The sequence below is a fragment of the Myotis lucifugus genome, unplaced genomic scaffold (assembly GCF_000147115.1).
Source record: "Myotis lucifugus unplaced genomic scaffold, Myoluc2.0 scaffold_829, whole genome shotgun sequence".
NCBI classification, from domain to species: Eukaryota; Metazoa; Chordata; class Mammalia; order Chiroptera; family Vespertilionidae; genus Myotis; species Myotis lucifugus.
Window position 1 is genome coordinate 36,811 of NW_005871877.1, and position 23,912 is coordinate 60,722.

At 47.2% G+C, this 23,912-nt stretch overlaps 1 protein-coding gene across 3 annotated transcripts in view; it reads left to right on the top strand.

Annotated features, from left to right (window-relative positions):
* The first annotated feature begins 6,570 nt into the window (after nucleotides 1–6,570).
* Nucleotides 6,571–23,912, top strand: part of DNAJC11 (DnaJ heat shock protein family (Hsp40) member C11) — a 39,791-nt gene continuing 22,449 nt past the window's right edge. For 2 of the 3 annotated variants that reach the window (XM_023747284.1, XM_023747285.1), the window contains exons 1-3: nucleotides 6,571–6,618; nucleotides 19,364–19,493; nucleotides 21,359–21,432. In XM_023747284.1, coding sequence (XP_023603052.1) covers nucleotides 6,586–6,618; nucleotides 19,364–19,493; nucleotides 21,359–21,432 — 237 coding nt within the window. In that variant the 5' untranslated portion in view covers nucleotides 6,571–6,585. Of the gene's footprint in view, nucleotides 6,619–19,361; nucleotides 19,494–21,358; nucleotides 21,433–23,912 lie in introns of those variants that run through there. The other variant, XM_023747286.1, reaches the window with a different exon arrangement.

Sequence of the window (23,912 nt, forward strand, 5' to 3'; positions counted from 1 at the left end):
CTCCGGACCGCAGCCTCAGGTCGGAGGCTGCAGGTGAGGTAGGCAGCTCCGTGGCCGGGACGCAAGCGGAGCCCACGCGCTGGTCTCGGCGTGCGCGTCGGCACGTGGCGAGGCCAGTGCGCGTCTTGCTGCTGTGCGTGAAGCCAGCGCGAAGGCAGGGAGGCTTCCAAGGTCAGGTCAGCAGGTGGGGCGCCCGCCTCCAAGCTGCCGGGTCTGGGTTTCCCGGCGCCGCGAGGACCCCCCTCCCAGCTCGGGGCGGCGAGTGGTCGGAGCTGGCAGGTCAGGTCGGGCTTCCAGGGCAGAGCTGGCCTGCGCGGTGCCCAGCCCCCCGTGCCCACTCTCTGCGGGGCCAACCTGCGGGGCGAGCCCAGCACGCCCCTTCGTTCTCGCGTGGGCCCTGGAGGTGGGTGTCGGAGATTCCCGGCTCTCGGCGGAGAACATGGAGGCGGAGAGAGAGGACATCGCTGGCCCGCGGGCACACGCCCCCCTGGGAGGTGCGGGCGCCTGGGGTCAGCCCTGGGTTGTCCGCGCTGTCCCCCTCACTCCCCGGCCCTCAGACCACAGCTGCTGGCTCGGGGACTGTGTTCTCGGGGAAAATCCCTCCGATGTTAGCTACTTGTAACGCAACAACAACAGCGAGGCTTTGGGTAAATCGCTTAGGCCTTTGGTTCCCCCCCCCCCCCCATCCTCACCCGAGGACGTGTTCATGGATTTGAAAGAGAAACATCCGATGTGAGAGCGAAACATCCGCTGTCTCTCTTATTGGCTCCAACCTGGGACCAAACAGTAACCTGGGTAGGTGCCCTGACCGGGAATCGAACCCACGACCTTTCAGTGTCCAGGACGACCCTCCAACCCACTGAGCCACAAGGACAGGGCTCTTTCCCTTTTAATGGTGCGATCTGGCTAGTTATTCTTGAAGCTTGCTGCAGTTCTTAAAAGCAAAGCAGGTAATGAAACTAGCTTCTCTGAAGTCGGCCTTTCTTATCATCCCTTTATAGTTAGTCTGGGTTATCAGTAATTTAGCCGCCACTGACCCGTTTGCCAGACTTACAGAATACTAGCTGCACATAATCAAAGAGCTATAATGACAGGCTTAGCAAGACTCCTAGGTAAACATTTGTCAAAAGTATATCTTGAAACTGCTGGGATCTGAGGACCTGTCATTGCTCCTGGACTCATGGGTGGGAGCCAAAGAAATACTTCTTTTAAAAAGTTTTACTACCACCACCCTAGCAGGTGTGGCTCAGTGGGTAGAGCATGGTCCTGAGACTGAAGGGTCCCAGGTTCGATGCCTGTCAAGGGCATGTACCTCAGTTGCAGGCTCATCCCTAGCCCTGGAGGCAACCAATCGATGTGTCTCTTTCACATTGATGTTTCTATCTCTGTCTCTCCCCCCCACCCCACTCTCTCTAAAAATCAATGGAAAAATATCCTCGAGTGAGGATTAACAAAAATAATATAAAATCCCCAAAAATTTTTAAAAAATTTTTACTACTACCAATGAGTGAAGGCACTTCCCATACTTATAAGTGTAATCCCTGTGAAACATGTGCTCTTGCTTACGTCATTTTGTGTGGCCTTTGCCAACAAACTCCAGGTGAAAGGTGTGCTGTGCCGACTTTATCTCCTGATTCTGTAGGATACGCTCTGAAGGGTGGTCTCTGGACTTGACATTTACTAGGACCTTTTTGTGAAATCAGAGGCAACCTGAAGTGAAAACAACATTTAGTTGGAGAGTTAGAGAAAAAATAGAAGCAATCTTATTTCTTACATGTGTGCTTGGAAGTGGAAAACATCTGTTTTGTTTGCTGTTAGTTTTTGATGCCACATAAGTATAACTGTAGGAGGTGAGGTCCTCTTCCCACCAGGACATCTCAGTACGTTCACTCAGTGCTCAGGAAGTTCAGAGACTTCCCTAGGAGACTCAAATGGAAGCAACCTGGGAATTCTAGTTAAAAATCTAAAAATTAGAAAGAATAAGTAGGTAAATAAATAAATATGTAAAAATTAGAATCCGAATACATAGTTACAATTGGAGTAATTAGAAATTTCAAAAATCAGCTTAAGAATCTTCCTTCAGCCTGGCCAAGTAGCTCATTGGTTAGAGCATCATCCCTGTATGTCAAGGTTGCAGGTTTGATCCCCTGTCAGCGCACATACAAGAGACACCCAAAGAATGCATGGATAAGTGGAACAACAGGTCAGTGTTTCTATCTCCCTCTCTCCCCCTCTCTCCCTCCCTCCCTTCCTCTCTCTAAAATCAATGAATGAAAACCAATTTTTTTAAAAGAAGAAAAGCCTGGCCGATGTGGCTCAGTGGTTGAGCATCAACCCAGGAACCAAGAGATCACTGGTTCAATTCCCAGTCAGGGCACAGGTCTGGATTGCAGGCTTGATCCCCAGTAGGGGCATGCAAGAGGCAGCCGAGCGATGATGTTTCTCTCATGGATATTTCTATCTCTGTCCCTCTCCCTTCTAAAAATCAGTAAAAACATTTTAAAGAAAAAGTTTCCCTTAAAAATAAAAACTCACCCCAGGTTTTAAACTTTAGAATATCCCCTCAATTATGGTCCAGAGAGTGAAGCAGGCAGCTAGTCAGGACCACCAGGTTCTGCCATGAACAAGACGTAGGCGATCTTGAATGAATCCCTTTCTCCGTGGTCTGGATTTCTTGTTTACAGAGTGGCCGTTGCCTGCCGCACGCTGAGGGGAAGGAGTCATTTCTCATTACCTGGGCACACAGGCCAGGTCAGAGGCATCACGGTGCCTAAAAGCTAACTCATCTGAGATTTCTGAGAATTTTCCAAAATTTATTTGGAGAGAGGGTTCCTGAACAATAAATCAGAGTAAAATTACTTGGATCTTTGTACGTTTTTTAGACATTTTAATTGATACATTTTAAACCTAATTTATTTCTAAATAATGGGTAATTTCTACTTATCAATGTTGAATTGCCTTTGGAAGAATTTCATTTTTACACATCATTCAGCAGTGTTTATATCCAGTTTTAAGATCTTGGTCCCAGTCAAGTTAGCTTTAAAGGAGCCAATCCCTTTTCGAGTTTTAAACAATAAAAACACAGTTAAATAAACCTAAAAAGGTTTTCTTTCTTGAGATCAGTATTCTGGGATCTTCATCCTTCCACAACAGTGATGAAACTAGAATCATGACCTACCAATAAAACATTTTCCCAAAATTCCTGCATGTTCCTTCCTTCCCTGATCTATACATTGTTCTTCCCATGGTGGTTGGTTGTCTGGGATGCTCAAGTTCAGCCCACACCAGAGAGTGGGGCTAAACATTTGAGCTTGGATTGCAGATGGGAGGAAAGCCATTTCTCACGGTCACCCCCGCCCCCAGCCAGCACGGGTTGGCCATCTCAGAAATTGAGTACAAAGGGGTCGGCCGAGTCCTATGCACACGCAGGTCCCTCTAAAGCAGTGAGGTGCTGTGTGTTCATTCGTTCACGGCTTATCTAACCTCACGATGGGTCTTCATGAGCCATTTAAAGATGGGTCTGCGAAGGTCATTCTTTGGGGAGTTTCCCATCTACATTATGTTCAGAAGTTCCACATTTATAGCCATGAGCCTGGTTAACTGCATTGGGCAGGCAGTGGTAAGTAAGCCCTGGTTGTCCAAACACCTAACACGCAGATGATCACATTCCTAAGGTGTCGTGTAGTAAAGAGGCCGAGGAGCACTAGCGGTTTGGCTCAGTGGATAGGGTGTTGGCCTGTGGACCGAAGGGTCCCAGGTTCAATTCCGGGTGTGCAGGAGGCAGCCAATCGATGTGTTTCTCTCTGTCTTTCCCTCTTTCTTCCACTCTCTCTAAAAATCAATGGGAAAATATCCTTGGGTGAGGGTTAAAAAAAAAAAAGGCTGAGGAGCAGGGTCATTAGGAGCAGGAGTTGTAGCCCACACTTGAGTGACCTTGAACAAGTCATCACAAAGTCTCCATTTAATGCCACAGCTGTCCTTCATGAGCTATTGCGAGTACACGGGGCTCTGCAGCGAGGCCTGCGTGCATCCCGCCTTTACCGATCTGGGAGTTTTGTGCCTCTAGGCTAGCAGGTTAACCTTTTTGCCTTTTCTTTGACATTGAAGTGTTAGTTACCGTCTAATAAAGTATTAAGGAGCACTTACTGTGCCCGGGATGGCGGACGTTGGGAGTACTGCAGTGGAGTAAGGATATGTACAAAGTGCCTGACTGGAGCGGATGCTCAGATGGTACTTACTGTTAGTTTTTGAAGTCTGATAAGCATGAGATTCTGCTGACTTTAAAAAGGCGCACATGTGAATAGAAAGCGGTGGTATGCTTTGTCCCGGCTAAATTTGCTGCCCGTCTGTTGTACTAATAAAAAACCTTGTGCCAGAACTTAGGGATAGCAGTAGGCTATGACTTCCCAAAGCTTTCTTTGCTCTTTGTGTTCAAAGTACCAGTTTTGTTCTGTTTTTTCTTCGAAAGACAGTTATCTCTCTGAACTCTGCTTCCTGCAGGGTCATGAGTTTGACTTGGAGGGTGCGGGAAGGGGTTCCCAGAAGCTGGGCTGAGCCTGCGAGTAGGGTGAGGCATAGTCCGAACAGGCAGCGTGGGACCGAAGATACAGCTGTGGGCGCTATCAGCTCCAACAGGGCGGGCGGGAGGAGGGCTCTCCGGAGGCAGAGGCGCGGCCAGGTCCTGACTAGACAGCAGAGCTGGTCAGGAGGGCCAGGCCCGGTCCCGAGGGGCGCCTGGTGGTCATGCTCGAGGTGGGAGGGAACTGTTAGGAGACCCAGCTCGTTCCGCTGACATCTCATAATGTGATCAGCAAACATCGTGGGGTTAAATTTAAAAATGTGTTTTCTTTAATGAACCATAGCTAGTTATTACTTTGCTGCTTTGGGCGTTTCAAACAATTGCCTCTTGAAAGTTTAATGCTCTGGTTCTGCATTATCTACCCAAATACCTTTCTTTTTTTTTTTCCCTTTTGCTTTCTTAAAGAGAATTCAATTGAAAGCTTTTCTGTTTGCCACGCATTCAGTGATAAAGCAATGGGTCAGGAAATATGGGGCATACCAGCAGCACGTCTTGTGCAGCTATGGAATTTCGTGTTTACTTTTTTATTAAACTTTTCTTTTCATTTTACTTATGTATTTTATTTATGTCCTGCCTTGTTTAAGAAAGGATTTAAAACAACTTACAGATAAATAAATAAAATCGCATAAATGTTTAAAAGGGCCACACACACAAAATAAAAGACCCCTGGGAATAGTGCTGTTGTTACCACTATCTGGCACACGCCATACAGGCCCACTCCCCTGAAGAAGCTCGTGGTTGAAGTGACACCTCCTTCGAGACGAGAGGATCCTGTTTGGATCTGGGCTTGCACGCGCCCAGTGCACAGTGTTCCCTCGCTGGCTTGCAGGAGCCAGAACATTCCTCAGCATTAAAATGCCAACAGACATCAACCACAAGGAGTCTGCACGAGTGGGCAGGGTATAACAGATGGACACGGACGAGAGAACGTATAAGGTCAGGCTCTCAGGGAAAAATCAGCCAGGCTCTGGATGTGGAGACAGGATCCAAACCATTAATTTTGACCCAGAAAGGAACTGGAGCTCATTTCTCTAAGACATTGGCCTTTTTTTTTTAACTGTTGTGTCTCAAGGGCACCAGATACACAGATGGGCGTGCCCAGGAAGAGAAATGAAAACAAAATTGTACAGTGGCAGGAAAATATTTCCTAGGCCCTTGGAATGACCTCTGATCAGGAATCAGCATTTCTGTGGTCTTGGCCCATCCGTGCTCACATGCTATGGTCAGCAGAGACGTGCACTGGAGGACAGGGGTCACCCTCTGCCCCATCACCCTTAAAGGTCACACTTTTTTAGTGCTTAGAGTTCTGTCATTACTAGTTGCCTAATACTTTTTTTGTTGTTTTTGATCCTCCCCCGAGGACGTGTTCATTGATTTTTAGAGAGAGGGGAAGGGAGAGAGAGAAAGAAACAGATCGGTTGCCTCTTGTACGTGCCCTAACCAGGCCAGAACCAAACCTGTGACCCTTCCGTGCGTGGGACGACGCTCAACCAACTGGACCACACCGGCCAGGGCAGCCTAGTACTTTTTTGAACTTAGTTACATTTTGAGGGTTAATGCATTCTGTAAATTGTGTAATTTTTTTCCTTCGAAGTGGAACTTAAGGTTCAAAGGTTATTCCTGGTTGTAGAAACCTGGAATTGTTTGATCAACCTCCTGTTTTGGTTTTCTGACTTATTCATGATGTGATTATCTCTTAAGCCCACCTGTCCAAAGGGAAGAGCCTGAAAACGGCTGCAGGAGGCCAGCTTCCAGAACACTGAGATGCAGTGTCCACCCCACCCTTACACTCACCACAGCGTGGGGTAGCGGGAGCACTAGCCCAGGGCCTTGCATGCTGGGCTCCTGTGAGATGCAGTGTCCACCCCACCTTTACACTCACCACAGCAAGGGGCAGCAGGAGCACTAGCCCAGGGCCTTGCGTGCTGGGCGCCTGTGAGCCGTGTGGGTGATTCCCTGGAAAGGCCAAAGACCCTGGCCTCCACGTGGAGCTGGGAACGGCGTCAATGACTGAAACAGCAAAGCCCTTGAAGTCGCGTGTGAGTTTGACTTCGTAGCAGCCTAGTCTGGGGCTAGTTACTTAACTTCTTTGGGCCTGTTTCTTTATCTGTCAAAGCCAGACAATAATTTTACTGTCAGAGGGCTGTTGGGAGAATTAAGCAAGAGTGCTTAACATAGTAATGGGCACATTATTCTGGAAAGTAAATGCCAGTACATTTTTATTGCTATCATGAGCATACAGTTATAAGGAATGCTTTTATTGATTTGTTGGAGTTCTTTTGTATAATTTGGATTCTTTTGTCTGAGAGGTTTTGTAAATATCTGATCCCTCTCTGTAGGTTGCCTTTCACTCTCCAAAAGCGATCTGTTTTATGAACCAAAGTTCGCTTTGAGCCAGGCTACACGTTACTAATTTCTTGCCAGCTTCTGGGCCAGGGGTTCATCAGGTAAACTCCTGCATCGCAGACAAGTCATTTAGTCTTTTTGGTCCTCACTATTTCATCTGTAAAATGGGGGTTCCAATGCCAGCCTGAGACTGCGATGACTAGTCCTGAACGAGGAGCAGTCAGTGCTTAGAGTTCTGTCAGTCTGTACAGATGCGCTTGTGACATCATGGGCAACCTTAAGTCCTGATCAGCTCCCGGTGCTCCTCGCTCCTCCTCGTCACCTTGCGGGGCCGGGGCTCGTTCTCTGTCCTCCTCAGAATTTCCCAGGGTTCAGTGCTGCACACACTCCCCCCTCCCCCAGCGAGGCTCCCTTTCAGCTGTGCTTTGGCCCAGCAGCATCTCCATCTGCCTCGGCATTGTGCTTGGTCACATTCCCTTCTCCAGGCCTGACTGCCGCCCGTTTCTCCCTGACCCATGCGTCCGAGCCAGAAGCTGGAATGCCCTTTGCTCTCTTCTCTGTGTCGTATTGAGTCCCTTTCGGCTGTCCCACGGGTCACCCAGTCAGGAATCCTCCCTCCAGCCCCTCATCCCTTCTTTTCCTTTGTGATTTCTAGGCTGCCGCCCAGCCTGCACACCCTCCACCCTGCATTTCTGCTGTAGTTTTCTTCCGTCTCTGGTTTTGATTTTTGACAATTTTAGTTGAGCTGTACCAAATGCATATTAACAAAGTGTCCTGATCATATTATTTTCCTACCCAGAAACCTGTGTGCCTCCCCGTGGTTTATTGGGCCAGGGTCTACCCTTGGCTCCTTTTTAAAGGCCCTACACCTTAGGTCAGTGATGGCGAACCTGTGACACGCGTGTCAGAGGTGACACGCGAACTCATTTTTTTGGTTGATTTTTCTTTGTTAAATGGCATTTAAATATATAAAATAAATATCAAAAATATAAGTCTTTGTTTTACTATGGTTGCAAATATCAAAAAATTTCGATATGTGACACGGCACCAGAGTTAAGTTAGGGTTTTTCAAAATGCTGACACGCCGAGCTCAAAAGGTTCGCCATCACTGCCTTAGGTGTTGGATACTCTGCCAGTTTCGTGATGTTCTGCCTCTTCCACGAAGCTCCACGGGGTCCGAGAGTCAAAAGGCTCACTGTTAACCCCAGCACCGCGTGGCACTTACTGATGTCTACTGAACCAGTGAGCAGGTGCATTAATTTCTTGCCTGCTTCCTATCTACTTACTACTATTTCCTTCCCCCCTCCCTCCTTCCCTCCCTCCCTCCCTCCCTCCCTCCCTCCCTCCCTTCCTTCCTTCCTTCCTTTTTTTTTGTAGTCCTCACCCAAGGATATTTTTTCATTTTCTTAGGGGGAGTGGAAGAGAGAGGAAAAGACAGAGAGAAACACTGATGTGAGAGAAACACATCAATTGGTTGCCTCCTGCACGAGCCCTGACCAGGGCCTGGGCCAGAGAGGAGCCTGCAAGCAAGGCATGTGCTCTTGACTGGAATGGAACCCAGAACCCCTTGGTCGGTAGGCCGATGCTCTATCCACTGAGCCAAACCGGCCAGAGCTTATATTCCTTTCTTTAGGGCATTTGTCCCGCTGAAATACCCCGCCTGTATTGGGTACCTCAGCAAGTCAAAACCCACCTTCTGCATCCCCATTAGATCCCACCGCCTCTGGGAGGTTTTCTTTGCCTTCTCACTGCCCAGAACTTACTTCCCCACCATTAGCATTTCTGTAGTTAATCGTGTGTGGGTTTTTTGTGATATAGATACACACACATACACACACACACACACACACACACACACACTCTGAGTGGCCCGATTATTATGACCACCTGACGTTTGCAGGCAAATTAGCCGTACACTGCATCGTATGGAATATGGAAGCCGAGGCCTGTTCGAACATCTTTGCTGTCTGCAGTTACCAAGATAAAACGTCTCAAATTCACACAGGAACACAAGGATTGGACAGTCGAGCATTGGAAAAAAGTCATGTGGTCCAATGAATCACGTTTCCAGTTGTATCATGCAGATGGCAGAGTGAGAATTTGGCGGAAACAGCATGAAAGCATGCAGCCCACATGCATGAGTACAACCCTTCAAGCTGGTGGGGGCAGTGTTATGGTTTGGGGCATGTTTTCCTGGCATGATTTGGGCCCTTTAATTCGTGTGGAACAACGTCTGAATAGCACAACATACCTAAGTATCGTTGCTGATCAGGTTCATCCTATCATGTTGATGGGGTATCCCAATGGAGATGGCTTCTTCCAACAAGACAATGCGCCCTCCCATGGTGCTCGTATTGTGCAGGAGTGGTTTCAAGAACATGAGGGAGACTTGACCTTGCTTAGGTGGCCCCCACAATCACCAGATCTCAATCCAATTGAGCATTTGTGGGACGAAGTTAAAAGAGCCATCAGACAGCTGGTTCCACAACCATCAAATCTCACAGAACTGGACAGTGCTATTCATCAGGCAAGGTGTCAGATTCCTCGCATCACCTTTCAACATCTCGTGGAGTCAGTGCCAAGAAGAATCGCCACAGTATTGAAGGCAAAAGGTGGCCCAACGAAGTACTGATGGGGTGGTCATAATCATCTGGCCACTCAGTGTGTGTGTGTATAATGTTCAAAGGCTGTTAAATTGCATTGTTTATCCATATCTTCAGGAAAAAATCACTTCTGTCGTGGTAAACAACCTGCTTCCCTAGTTATAATGGTCTGGCCCTCTAGCAACTTCAGCGCGAAATTATAGCTAATTTGCCTACAAACGTCAGATGGTCATAATAATCTGGCCACTCAGTGTGCATGTGTATTTTTTTTTTTTTAAGAGAAGAAGGAAGAGGGGGAGAGAGGTAGAAACATCAATAACAAGAGAGAATCATTGATCAGCTGCCTCCCGCAGGTCTCACATTGGGGATCAAACCTGTGGCCTTCTGGTTCATAGGTCGATGCTCAACCACTGAGCCATGCCAGCTGGACTATGTGTGGGTTTTTAGCGGAAACATGTCCACGCCCAGTCTGTAATCTGCTTGTGGTCCAGGTGTGTTTTGCATGTGGAATATGTTGTGTTCTTGAGGATCACATTGCAATTCTGGCATCAAGTCATCCTAGAGGAACTTACTGGAAGGAGTTCATCACGTATCAGTGTGGAGCAATCTAAATGTTCACCTTTAAAAATTGTTTAAAGTCAGTTACAAGAGGAAGAGAGCAAATTCAAATACATCCTTTATGCTGGAGCCCAGATGGGCCAGGCCCGTGAGCCTCCGTCCGAGTCCGCGTCCATGCTGGCCTTCCCTGCGGGGCCTGTCCCTCCCCCGTTGGCCAGATGTGAGCTGTCTCCCTTGTGTCCTTGTTGCAGGGGGAAAGGTCACTGCTGGCCACCTTTAGTTGAGCAGCAGCAGTGGCGCTTGTGGGAGTAAATCAGTGTCAGCTGCCTCGGGTTTCTTGTAGTTTTTGCTTTTGGCAGTTAAGCAGCTGGAGTTTTACCCTAGACCTGGGTTAGCCCCCCCTGAATTTCTGTTCTACTTGGAAGCTCCTTACAGAGGTGGTCAGGTAGGGTGAGCGGCCCGACCACATGCCCGGCGCAGAGGCGAGTCCGCCTCCGGGGTGATCTGTCGCCGTGCAGGCCAAGCCGTGAGGTGCGGTGACCAGGGCAGCTGCGGCAGGGGTGGCAGGGCTGCGTCTGCACGCGGGGTTCTGCGAGAAGCTTCAGACTGGGCGGGACCCTTCACAAAGTGCAGGAGGACATTTGTCCAGGTCCAGCGCAGGGGTGCGCGTTAGTGCCTGGCGAGTGGTGGCCTCGTCTCCGTATTGACACTCGGACCCGCTCAGTGACGCCAGGTCACCTCCGCACGCTTTCTCCTCGCAGCAGCTCCTCGGCTCCAGGGCCCAGGCTCGCTGCTCACAGCGCCGAAGTCTGTTTTTCCCCTTTAAATTGTGTGCGTACCAAGCACATAAAAAAATTACAGGTTTTTATTAGCTGCTGCAGCTTATTTCAGTCTGATTGTCGTGGAACATATGGACAGTAACGAATCTTCAATTGTTGTAATTAGGCAAACGTCCCAAAACCTAATTGAATATAGTTTGTGGGGACTTTGTTGCTGAAATGCAGCAATATAGATGCCGCCTGGAAGTTTGAGCTTGAAATTAGAGGCGTCAGCAGCAAAAATCCTGGTGGCTTTGCTGTTCCTTGGGTGGGTGTGGGTCTGAGCTATGAAGTTGTTGCTCACTCGCTCTGGTAGGTCCTCCGTGCCGGATGAGATGGCACCCTCGTAGCTGTCCATGTGTCCACCCAACCTCACTGGTTCTTCGCTTGCCCAGCTCACGGTCGGGTGGTCCCAGGAGGCCCTGCGATTAGTTCTGGCAGTGATGTGAGCGGAAGCCATGTGTCACGCTCAGGGTGTCATGCTCCTCCCTCAGCCTCGGTGACTGCAGTGGTTCCCAAGGGTGGCTGTCTGTCAGCCTGGGGCCTGCGGACATGGCCGAGCAGATCGCTAGCTGGCCGGAGGTGACGTGCGCGTGAGGAAGAAGTAAACCTTTGGGATGTTTGGGTTGCTTGTTACCACAGTCTCCTGAAACCCAGCAATTCTCAAACGTCTTGCTGTCAAGACCCTGTTGCGGTCTTAAATTACTGTGGACCCTGAAGAGCTTGTTTACATGGGTTATAGCTAACAATATGTAATTAGAAATGAAACTGGATGGTTGGTAAAATATTGTAAAACAAGACAAAGTGTACTTCTTAGATGTCAGTATAGTAAGCACAAGGAAGACAAGGATTTCAAAATATCTATGTATTGAAAAGTAATATATACAGATATGTACAGCTATCAGCAAATATAATGAGAGATAGCTAGTAAGTACACAGTAAAATAACTGAGAGCCAATTGAGTTAATCTCTAAAAACTCTCGCCGAAGCCGGTTTGGCTAAGTGGATAGAGCGTCGGCCTGCGGACTGAAGGGTCCCAGGTTCGATTCCGGTCAAGGGCATGTACCTGGGTTGCGGGCACATCCCCAGTGGGGGATGTGCAGGAGGCAGCTGATTGATGTTTCTCTCTCATCGATGTTTCGAACTCTCTCTCTCTCTCCCTTCCTCTCTGTAAAAAATCAATAAAATATATTTTTAAAAAAACTCTCATACCTATACCCTAAAACTACCACTTTAGAAATTTCTAGAAAATGTAAGAATGCACACGTATACATTTCATTAGCCATCAGAACAATGATGTCATCGCACATCATGTGGCTTCATGAGGAAAGGGCAAAACCAGCTTAGTGTTATTATGAACATACCTTTGATCTGTGGACCCCTACAAGGCTCTGAGGGACTCCCAGGGGCCGTGCCCACCTGGGGAAGCCTGTCCTGTCCTGCCCCGCCCTGTCCCGCCCTGTCCCGTCCCGGGTCAGACACTGGTGCTCACACACTGGTGCTCACGGCTGCAGCTTGCTCTGGGAGGCGGAGATGGGCAGTCCGAGCAGAGTGGGGCATATTCTTGGAATACGTGTTGTCACATTGATTCCAGAGGGGTCCCCTGCACTAGAATTCAAATAAGAGAAAATGGAGCAACCTCTTCAGTTGCTTAATTATTTAAGGGACGCAAATGTGATGAGATTGGAGTCAGGAGACTTCTCCACGCATGATGCCACAGCACAAATCAGAAAAGACACAATTGATAGCTTTGATTTTGTGAAAATGAGAAACTTCTGAGTTTGTTACCGGAAAAAAACTAAAACCTTAAAAAAATCATAAACACAAGACTCAGAGGAATCTACAATGTATTTATTTAATAAAAGATTCATGTTTCTAATCTTTATAAAGAACTCTTGGAAATCAGAAAGAAAGGTGGATACCCTGAGGAGAGCAGCACGAAGGAAACAAATAGGTTATTTCTGAAGAAGAAATCGAAAATGCAAATAAGGTGTGGAAAAGGCTCACCCTCCCCAGTGAACAAGCAAGTGCCATTTCACACACGTTTCTCTTTCTCCCCCTCTCCCTCCCTCCCCCTCTAAAAGTCAATAAAAAAATAAATAAGTGAAACCGAGCGCCCTGTTTTTTGTCTACAGGTTGACAGTTTCTCCTTTTTCGTGTAGTTCTGAGAGCCGGTGCAGGAGACGGGGTCTATACCCTGGATTAATCCAACCCGCGTCTTTAGAGCCTAGAGACAGACACAGCGGAGGGCAAGAGTGGCACCCCAACAAAGGCAGGCCGTCCCCTTTCCACTTGTTCTCTGGCGCTCCCCTGAAGGGACTAGCTACCCCCGAGGAAGACTCCACGTGAACCTCCCAGGCCCCTCCGGGCACTTCCAGAGAAGCTCATCAGACCAGGCAGTTCACACAGCCTCCGGATGGCTCTGGATACCTTCCTGTTCCCGGTAAAGCGCTTGCCGGAGAACAGGACATGGTGAGGGAAGGATCCAGTGGGAAATTCCGAGCCCACACAGACAGCGCGGGGAAATGGCAAGAAAGCGGACGGTGCAGGGGGTTTGAAATGAGATTGTCCTCAGAGAGACAATACACGCAAGACATAAGCGCATGCTGGTACTTTCAGAAGACATGTATTAAAAAGGAGCACGTGGCCAAAACCGGTTTGGCTCAGTGGATGGAGCGTCGGCCTGTGGACTGAAGGGTCCCAGGTTCGATTCCGGTCAAGGGCATGTGCCTTGGTTGCGGGCACATCCCCAGTGGGAGGTGTGCAGGAGGCAGCTGATCCATGTTTCTCTCTCATCGATGTTTCGAACTCTCTATCTCTCTCCCTTCCTCTCTGTAAAAAATCAATAAAATATATATTTTTAAAAAAAAGAGCACTTGGAAATTAAAAGTAAGATAAGCCCTGGCTGGTAGCTCAATGGTTGGAGCATTGGCCTGCGCACCAAAAAGTCAAGGGTTTGATTCCCAGTCAAGGACACGTACATTAAATAAAGATATCAAATTAAAATGAAGGGGAAGATATTATTCAATAATTAATATGAGAAAATTTCACAATTGAAAGAAGGGAGACTATGAACAGGCCCAGTCAAGCAACTAGCACCAATAGATGGGAAAGACTCGTAATGAAGGGAAACCGTAGGTTAAAGAGTCCTACCAGTTCCCAAACAGGCCACAGAGGCCTGGAAGTTGGAATGATGCACGTCTCGCCAGCAGCGCTATGAGCTGGAAGCCAGGGAGCAGGACAGCGCAGATCCTGCGGGAAAAGGGTTCCAAGCCGGGATCCCATGTTCAGCCAGCTGTGGCATGCGAGGTGGCAGAGTCTACAGCTGTTTCATCCACCAGCCGCTGTGCAGGGAACTGCTGGGGTGGGAGCACCGCTAAAATACTTAAAGAAGACAATGCAGGAAGAGAAAGGCATTTGATACAGAAAAGGGGGGACCCACCCAGAAAGAAAGACACCCCGGGAGATGGTGATGGGAAAGCCGAGGAAGAAGTTCGTCTAGGCCTAACCTCCACGCGAACCGGGCAGAGAGCTCTGGGTGGAAGGAGTGCCTCCAGGAAGAGAAACACTTGGTATCTGTGCATTGAGAGGAGTCTTAGCAGGCGCTAAGCAGCGGTTCTCAACCTGTGGGTCGAGACCCCTTGGGGGGTTGAACGACCCTTTCACAGGAGTCGCCTAAGACCATCAGAAAACACATATATAATTACATATTGTTTTTGTGATTAATTATGTTCAATTTATAACAATGAAAATACATCCTGCATATCAGATATTTACGATTCATAACAATAGCAAAATTACAGTTATGAAGTAGCAACGACAATAATTTTATGGTTGGGGGTCACCACAACATGAGGAACTGTATTAAAGGGCCTCGGCATTAGGAAGGTTGAGAACCACTGCTCTAAGGGATGCACTGTGAAGATTGGGAGAAGTCCTTACCTACTGTTTCCTGTTCTCGCCGTCCTGTTCTCTGCTCTAATCTTTATTATTTCCTTCTACCAGGTTTGAGGGGTTTCTAGTTCCTTAACTGGTGGAGTTGGGTGGGTGGTTTACGATCCTTGGTTTTTACTGTCAGCATTTACTGATAGATTTCCCCTTAGCGCTGCTTTCTCTGCATCCCACGAGTTTTAGTCTGTTGTGTGTATTTTCATTTGTCTCTAAGTATTTTCTCATTTTCCTTGTGATTTCTTATTTGATCCATTGGTTGGGTGTTTTAAAATGTATTTTTTAATTCACAAAGTTGTGACTTTTCCAGCTGCCTTTCTGTTGCTGGTTACTAGCTTCAGCCCGTTGCACGTTGTGTGCTGTCTGTATTTTTAAGCCTGTTGAGGCTGTCTTTGTGGCTTAGCAGATGGTCTGCCCTGGAGAATGTTCCATGAGCGCGGAAGAAGAATGTGTTCTGTTGCTGGGTTAGGTCTCGCTGGTTTATTGTGTTGTTCAAGGCCTCTGTGTCCTTACTTATCTTCTATCTGATTGTTGCACCTTCATTGAAAGTGGGACATTAGGTATTATTGTGAAACTGTATTTCTCCTTCAACTCTATCAGTCTTTGCTTCATATATTTTGATGGTCTGTCATTGGGTATGTAAGTGTTTATAACTTATATCTTGTGTTGAACCTTGTATTGACATATGTCTTTTGTGTTTTGTAACCTTTTTTGATTTAATGTCTATTTTGTCTGATATTAATATAGCCACTCCCACTCTTCTTTTTGGTTACTATTTGCAAGCAATGTCTTTTTTCATCCTTTCACTTTTAACTTCTTTGTGGTTTTGGATCTAAAGGGATCTCTGTAAACAGCATATAGTTGGTCATGTTTTGTTTTGTTTTTAAATATATTTTTACTAGAGGCCCGATGCATGAAATTCGTGCAAGGGGCTTGGCCCTCACAGCCCCAGCTTCGTCCGGACAGTCATCCAGATGGTCATTCTGCTGTCTGTCTAATTAGCATATTAGCTCTTTATTATATAGGATTGCTTTCAGAGAGGAAGGGAGAGGGAGAGAGATAGAAGCATCAATGATGGGAGAGGATCATTGATCAGCTGCCTCCTAAACGCCCCCTACTGGGGATCTCGGCGGCAACCTAGGCATGTGACCCTGACAGGGAATCGAACTGTGACCTCCTGGTTCACAAGTCGATGCCCAACCACTGAGCCACACCCACCAGGTTGGTCATGTTTTTTTTCTTTTTTCTTTTTTAAAATATATTTCTTTATTGATTTCAGAGAGGAAGGGAGAGGGAGATAGAAACATCAATGATGAGAGAGCATCATTGATGGGCTGCCTCCTGCACGGGGCCTACTGGGGATCGAGCCTGGGCATGTGCCCTTGGCCGGAATTGAACCTGGGACCCTTTAGTCCGCAGGCCATCGCTCTATCCACTGAGCCAAACTGGCTAGGGCAAGAAAAATCAACCAAAAAATGAGTTCGCGTGTCACCTCTGACACGTGTGTCATAGGTTTGCCATCACTGTTAGAGGCTGCCAATTGATTGAAGAATCTAATCTATTGACATTTAAAGTAATTATAAATAAGGTGGCCTTATTTCTGCCACTTTGCTGTTTTGTCTTCTATGTACCTGATAGCTTTTTGTCCCTCATTTCCCATATTACTGTCCTCTGTTTAGCTGATTTCTTATAGTGAAATGTTTTAATTCCCTTCTCATTTCCTTTTTTTATAATTTTACAACTGTTTTCTTTGTGGTTATATTTAACATACTCAAGACATAACACTCTATTTGAATTTGTACAAGCTCTGCTCTGTCCTCTCTTGTTGATGCTGGGATTTCCGTTGGATTGCATTGGATCTGTACATCACTTGGGAACATTTGACCTCTGAGTAATATTGAGTCTTCTGTTGCATGAAGATGGATTCTCTCCAGGCTTCTCTCCTTTCTCAGTGGTGTGTTGTAGTTTGCAGTGTACAGGTTTTGCACATACTTGTTAAATTTATTACTGAGTAGTTTGCTTTGTTGATGATACTCTAAATGGTATTGTCTTTTTAAACTTCAGGTTTTTGTATGTGGAAATAAATTGATGTTTGCTATTAACTCAGTATCCCACGACCTTGCTAAAATCACTTAGTGGCTTTTTTGTAGACTATGGTTTTCTATATAGATGATGTCTGCAAATACAGTTCTACTTTCCTTTCTGTATGCTTTTTCTTTCTTTCTTCTGCCTTATTGAGGGAATTTTGTTTTTATATTGTATAGCAAATAACACAGCAATTTTAACAACCTCCCCCGCCCCCCCCCCCGCCCCAGCTCGATTGTCAGATTACAGAGGGCCTTTTCACTGCAGATTTATGATCTGTATAAGTTGAATTTATATTTACTTTTCATTGAAAATATATTATGATTAAGATGAAACTTTTCATACTTAACACATGATGCATCTCATAATTTTATTATAGAATTTTAGAAGTAAGTATGTAATTTAGGTACCATTTTTACTGTTAGCACGTTTTAAAATAATATAGTTATTTTTATGATAATAAAAGAATTTTCATTATCATTTAGGAAATACTGAACCAGTGACCTTAGTTATTCAGTTATGATGAAAGGTCTAATCTAACCTTTTATTGAATGTGGTATTTATTAAACATGAAACTTCTTATTTCTAAGACTTAATCAATAGGACATTAAGCCATTTATTACTGCAATTAAAGAAGGCCTTGCAGACTAGATATTCTACTTCCTTGTCACCCGATTTAACTTTATTTTTTTAATTGAATATATTGGGGTGCTATTGGTTAATAAAATTATAGGTTTCAGGTGTAAATTCTATAATATATCATCTCTATGTTGTGTTGTGTGTTCAGCACCCCAAGTCAAGTCTCCTTCCATCACTTACCCACCTGCATCTAGTTTAACAATCAGGAAGTAGCCGTCTAAACCCAGATTTGTCAAATGTGTGTAACCCAGCCCTTGTGACTTCAGTGAGGTTGTGGAAGGAACAGTACAATGTGCAGGAAAATAATCTGTAATGTCCCTTTAGGAAGGAACAAGCCCCTTTTACATCTCGTTATATTCTACCTGAGAGGGTGTATTTTACTTGCCATTTGTTAACTATTATTTATTTGCTTAAAACAATGGGATTTGGTACAGGGGGAATATTGTTAAGTGTGGCAAGAAATGTGTTGCGTAATTGACGTTGGCAGGGAAAGAAACCTCCAATAGGAAAAGAAAAGGGCACTGCAGTGGGAGCCTGAGGCCCATCTCTTCTGTGGGGTCGTCTTGTGTTTTTACTGAAATAGAATTTCCCGGGAGGACAGTGTCCATGTCATGAGGACGCAGCTCAGTGAATTGTCACCAACACAGCCTGTGACGTGGATAATGTTCCGTTACCTTGCACCAGAGCGGTGCCCTCCGACTGTTCCCGGTGCAGTGTGCATGCTGCCAGAGGAATGCCAAAACCGAATTGTGATAGGAATGATAGCCAGCGTGGCTCCGTCCTACTGTGTGCACGTGAGCTCTCTCAGTTCCTCCTCACAGCACGTCTGGGAGAGAGGTTCTGTCCACAGGTTCACGATGAGAAAACAAAGGAAAGAAGTACAGTTTGGCCCAGGCCAGTGTGCTAGAGCATCGGCCCGCGCACTGAAGGGTCCCGGGTTCAAGTCCCGGTCAAGGGCATGTTCCTGGGTTGCAGGTTCATCCCCAGCCTCGGTCAGGACTTGTGCAGGAGGCACCTAGTCAATATGTCTCTTTCCCATCAATGTTTCTGTTTCTCTCTCTTCCTTCCTCCTTCCCTCCCTCTCTCCCTCTGCCTCTCTCTGTCTCCCTTTCCCCTCCTTCCTGTGTGGTTAAAACATTGTACTCTTTGTCACCTGTGCTCTTAGTATGGCCATTTTCCCCCTCAGATTGACTGCTTAGGAGAATTGGAGAGCTATATTTTTTGTTGGGGAGCCCTTGAGTTGGGGGCTTTTGTTTAACTACAGGATCGTGAGGCAGTTTTATCTGCTTCACGTAGTGCCTTTCAGAGTTAGGGGTTGAAGTAGACGTGTGAGTCGGTTTAACACTTTTACTCATTCGTCTTTGACTTTCACGGGTGAATATTCAGAGTTCTCTTTGACAGAATACGGAGGGAGTGTGTGGCGTTTCTGGCTCGTGGCATATAGTTTCCTTCCTCCCGAACAGATTCCCTGTGGCGGGGGGGGCGGGGGGGGCACCTTGCCGTGACTGACTTCCGATAACTTGGGCAAAGAGTAAGCGGGCACCCAGGATGCTTTTAGTTTCAGCTCAGACACCATTGATCCCGGGAGAGAGACCAGCTTTCATGCCTTCTCCTAGCAGCGGCTCCCAGCGAAACCTAGTGCTATTAATGTGCATAATGATCACTTTATTAACGGGGCGGGGGGGGGGGAGGCTTATTGGGAGTATAAAGCATAACTGCATTGCGTCCTGCGGGCTGCAGGTGATGCTGTGTGAGCGGTGGGTGCTCTAACGGGGCCTCTCTCCTAGGCCGCCTCGGAAGAGCTGAAAGCTGCCTACCGCAGGCTGTGCATGCTGTACCACCCCGACAAGCACAGAGACCCCGAGCTCAAGTCGCAGGCCGAGCGGCTGTTTAACCTCGTCCACCAGGCTTATGAAGGTCAGTGCCGTCGATTTTTAAGAGACTTGATGTGTAGAGGAGCAAAAGCGAGTCCTTGGAGGGCTGTAGAAGAGGTGGTGAGTCCAGGCCTTTCCACTGACAGGGTCTTTTGAAAGAGCAGGATTTTCTTTGGAAATCAATATGTGTCGGTGTCAGTAGGAGACGGGCGCTCAGGGGAGGCCACGGAGCGGGAGCGAGTTGCAGGGGAAACTCGATTTTCAGATCGTCGACTAGTTAGTGTCTCGGAAAGGGAACTCTTAGAGATGAAAGGCTGGTCGTTAAGACAAGCTTTCTGCTGTCTTTTAAGAGACCGTACGAGAACATTTTTTCATCTGAAAGTGAGTTTATTGACTCCGTAGCATTCAGTTAAGGAAAGGTTCTAACAGAAGAAAGAAAATGATATTAAGAAGGCTAACAGGCAATAGAACTAAGTAATTGAGACTTTTATACTTGCACCTTACGGATTTCAGAAAGAACATTTTGTGACATACTTGTTTATAAAATATTAAAGTCATTAATAGTTACAGTTTCTGTTTGCGATGATGAAATGGTGATGGTTACACAACAAAGTGAATGTACTTCGTGCCACTGACCTGTGCACTTAAAAATTATTAAAAGGATCAGTTTTATGTTATGTGTATTTTACCGCCATTTTAAAGGTACAAGTTTATAAAATGTTAAATCACTTTTAGGATGTATATCAAGTAGAATAAGTTGTTTATTCCAGAGCCATTTGGTGATTTGCTCTTTAATTAGATTAAAAATTAGATAATGTGTTTCCTTATAAAATAAAGGCTTCTTATTATAGACAGGAGACATAAGCTGTACTTCACTTTATAGTTTTACCAAAAACTTAGGTTTTAATGACTGAACCCGGGGCCATGGCTGATGACACATGGCGACCGCTGCTCTCTAGGATGCTGTGGTCTGCACGGCTGTGTCCATTTCCTGTTGTCTAAATTCCCCGCATAACCGGGACAGGGTTCTGGAGATTGGGGGAGAGTTAGGAAAGCCCTCCCTGTGCGGGTGGAAATGCTGCGGCAGCAGCCCTGGCCCGTGCTCAGCCTGGAGGGAGACCACGTAGGACACTGACTCCACAGCCCTCGTTCAATCCCAGGATTAACTCCAGAGGCCCGCGCCCATTTCCCCAAGGTCAGCATTTTCCTCCGCCCAGCGGATTTGAACACGGACAGCATCGTTTCCATCGTTTTTAAATTGGGCCTAAAAATATATGGGCATCTCTCGGGAGCAGGTTCCAAGGTCTCGACAGGAGCTGGCAGAGCAGAGCAGGAGCGCATGGCTGGGCTTTCTGGGTCTCCACGTGGTGTGAATCTCCCGCCAGGAGCTGTCGGCCTCCCTGGGAACCTTCCGCGTGCGCTCAGCGGATGTGGCCGGCGTCAGAGGCGGGCGTGTGGGTCTGTCTAAATGACTTAGCAATAAAGCGGAGAGGCGGGAAGAGGGACAGGGAGTAAGTCAGACATGTCCAGGGTCGGAACCTGTCCCGAACCTCACGTCCCGCCTCTTCAGAAAGTGCCATTCTCTCTTTCAGGCCAAGGCACTTTACAGGCTGTACGTACAGACTTACTGACTCTTAAAAACACTGTCCTTAAGTGACACCAGGTGCCCCTCTCAGTTCAGAGGAGCTCATTCGCGGCCACCGTTAAACACGGCCGAGGTTGGAAAGAAAAATAAATAAGCAAACGCAGTCAAGGCTGGCTCTGAGAGCAAGGAGGAGAAGGACGCAAAGGGAAGGAGAGGTCTGTCTCTAGGAGAGAGTGGGGCAGGGTGGGACCTGCCGGGATGCTGCTGTCAGGACCGGAAGGCGAGTTCTGTGCTTTGTCAACATGTGCGGTTTCTGTTTGCAGTGCTTAGCGACCCGCAGACCCGGGCCATCTATGACATCTATGGGAAGAGAGGCCTGGAGATGGAAGGATGGGAGGTAAGAGCGAGCGTGTCTGCTGCCCAGAAAAGGTCACAAACACCTGCAAACAGCCACCCCAGCCCACCCTGGAGGAAGGAACTGGCAGCCATCACCAGGCGCCCAGGCCAGCAGCTCCTGCACAGTCCTGTTCTGCTCTGGCCTCGGCCTGCGCCTCCAGTCTTCTCATTCTGGAGCCTTAAACCCTGTTTGTTTCTTCCTGTGTTTGTAATCATATGGACATATTCATGGGGTCTGTGCTACTGGCTGATCAGATTGTCTAATCTCATTCTTAACACTAGCGTCCTGCTGCCCAGAATATCCCTATGAATATCCAGGGGGAGGAGCCGGCGCCTGGGCCCCAGGAAGCAAGCGCTTCCCATCCAGACCCTCCTTGTCCTTAATGAGGCACAGGTCCCCACTGACAGGGGTCCCAGCACATGTGGGCCACAGCCACAGGCCACTGAACGGGGTGTAGTGGCATGAGCCACTTGTGACGGACTTGAAGCCATTCTTTCTCGGTCTTTCTGGATCTTCAAGGTGACGTGGAATGGCTGATGACATTTCCCTGAAGTGCCTTTATTTTTCTTTTCTTTTGATGAAGGAGAGGCCGACAGATTGAGAAGATAATGCACACTTTGCAAAACTGTACCTCGCGCTTTTTTTTTTAAATATATTTTATTGATTTTTTACAGAGAGGAAGGGAGAGGGATAGAGAGTTAGAAACATCAATGGGAGAGAAACATCGATCAACTGCCTCTTGCACACTCCCTACTGGGGATATGCCCGAAACTGAGGTACATATCGGAATCGAACCTGCGACCTTTCAGCCCGCAGGCCGACGCTCTCTCCACTGAGCCAAACCAGCCAGGGCTGTACCTCGCTTTTTGTCCCAGACAGGGTAACTTTGGGGACAGGAACGTGCCATGAATGGGTGCACGTGCCCGTGGTTTGTGAGAACTAGCAGGTGTGCATGCTGCTCAGCTAAATACACCGAGCACCTGCTGTCCGTCATTGAGGACTTGCAGTTCGTTCTCAGATGGATGTCACAGTGTTTTTATTCTAACACTGCCTTTGAAAGAAGCACCTTCCCGCTCTAGCCGGTTTGGCTCAATGGATAGAGTGTCAGCCTGTGAACTGGAGGGTCCAGGGTTTGATTCCGGTCCAGGGTTTGATTCTGATCAAGGGCACATGCCTGGGTTGCAGGCTCAATCCCTAGTAGGGGGTGTGCAAGAGGCAGCCAACCAATGATTCTCTCTCATCATTGATGTTTCTATCTCTCCCTCTTCCTTCCTCTCTCTCTAAAAATCAATAAAAATATTTTTTTTAAAAAAAGAACCACCTTTTCCCCTTTTTAGTAATTAGTGGTTCATTTAGGGTCATCAGAGAAAATGTTGGTTTTAGGATTTTTTTCCCCAGGTACTTCCTGAAAGCAGAAGTGAATGAATTTCCTGAAAGTGTTTTGGGGTTAGGCCAGTTTTTGTATTTATTTTTCTATATTGCTGAATAGTAAAATCAAGTTGCACAAAAATCAATAATGTGACCCCATGATGTTAAAATATGTACACATACATGCATATGCCTAGAAGATTTGTAGAAAGACACATAAAACACGAAGTGTTAGCTTGTGAGAAGAGGGAGGGTGGTGTATCCTTCTGTACTGCTTTGATTTTTTTGCTATAAACATGTATTTTTTAAAATAATTTTTAAACTTATGATTTCTAAGATGGCTTTTTCTCACATCACCCACCTTTTAGATGTTCTTTCAGTGGCCTCTCACCATGTCCCTGCGTCTCCCACTGATACAGGGAACGTGCTGGCTGGTCTTTTTCCCTCTCGTCCGTCTAATGCCTCACTCCTGTCTGCTCTGCGCTCTCAGTGTATCTCACAGGCCGTAGAACTTGGGGCCCTTAGCACGCGGTGCGTTTCCTCTCACAGATGTGACCCGAGGCCCCCGGGGCCTCTCCCTGCCCCTCTCATCTCAGCTGGATTGTCTCCTGTCATGAGGAGCTAAGAGTGGCCAGGGTGAGCGGCCTGATTGTCTCATAGGTTTAGCATCGTTGTGCTAACGGGGCCTGCTCTTTATTACCTAAGTATTGTTTATACTAAAGCGTAACTGATGTTATAGTCTGAGGCTCACGTCATATTGTAGGGGGAAGAGTCCCATAATTCATAAAACACCCAGACCTGGGCTTGGGGTTCCTCGATCTGAGAAGCTCGGGGCACCTCTGGTGACGGCCCCGCACACGGGAGCGGTGGCAGTGCCACGTGGACACTTGGCCTTCATCTTGATGTTTAACACTTGTTATCTGGAACTCATTAGGGAATTTAAACTGAAAGGTAAGGTGGTGTTTTCTTTATAAGATTCCTGCAGCCTCAGAGACAAGTTACTAAAATGACGGGACCATGACCTTGGTCATGACCCGGGCGCAGAGCTGCGAGGCTGTGCAGGTGAGCCTCGCCATCTGCTGTAAAACTCACCCGGTTTCGTTGACGTCTCC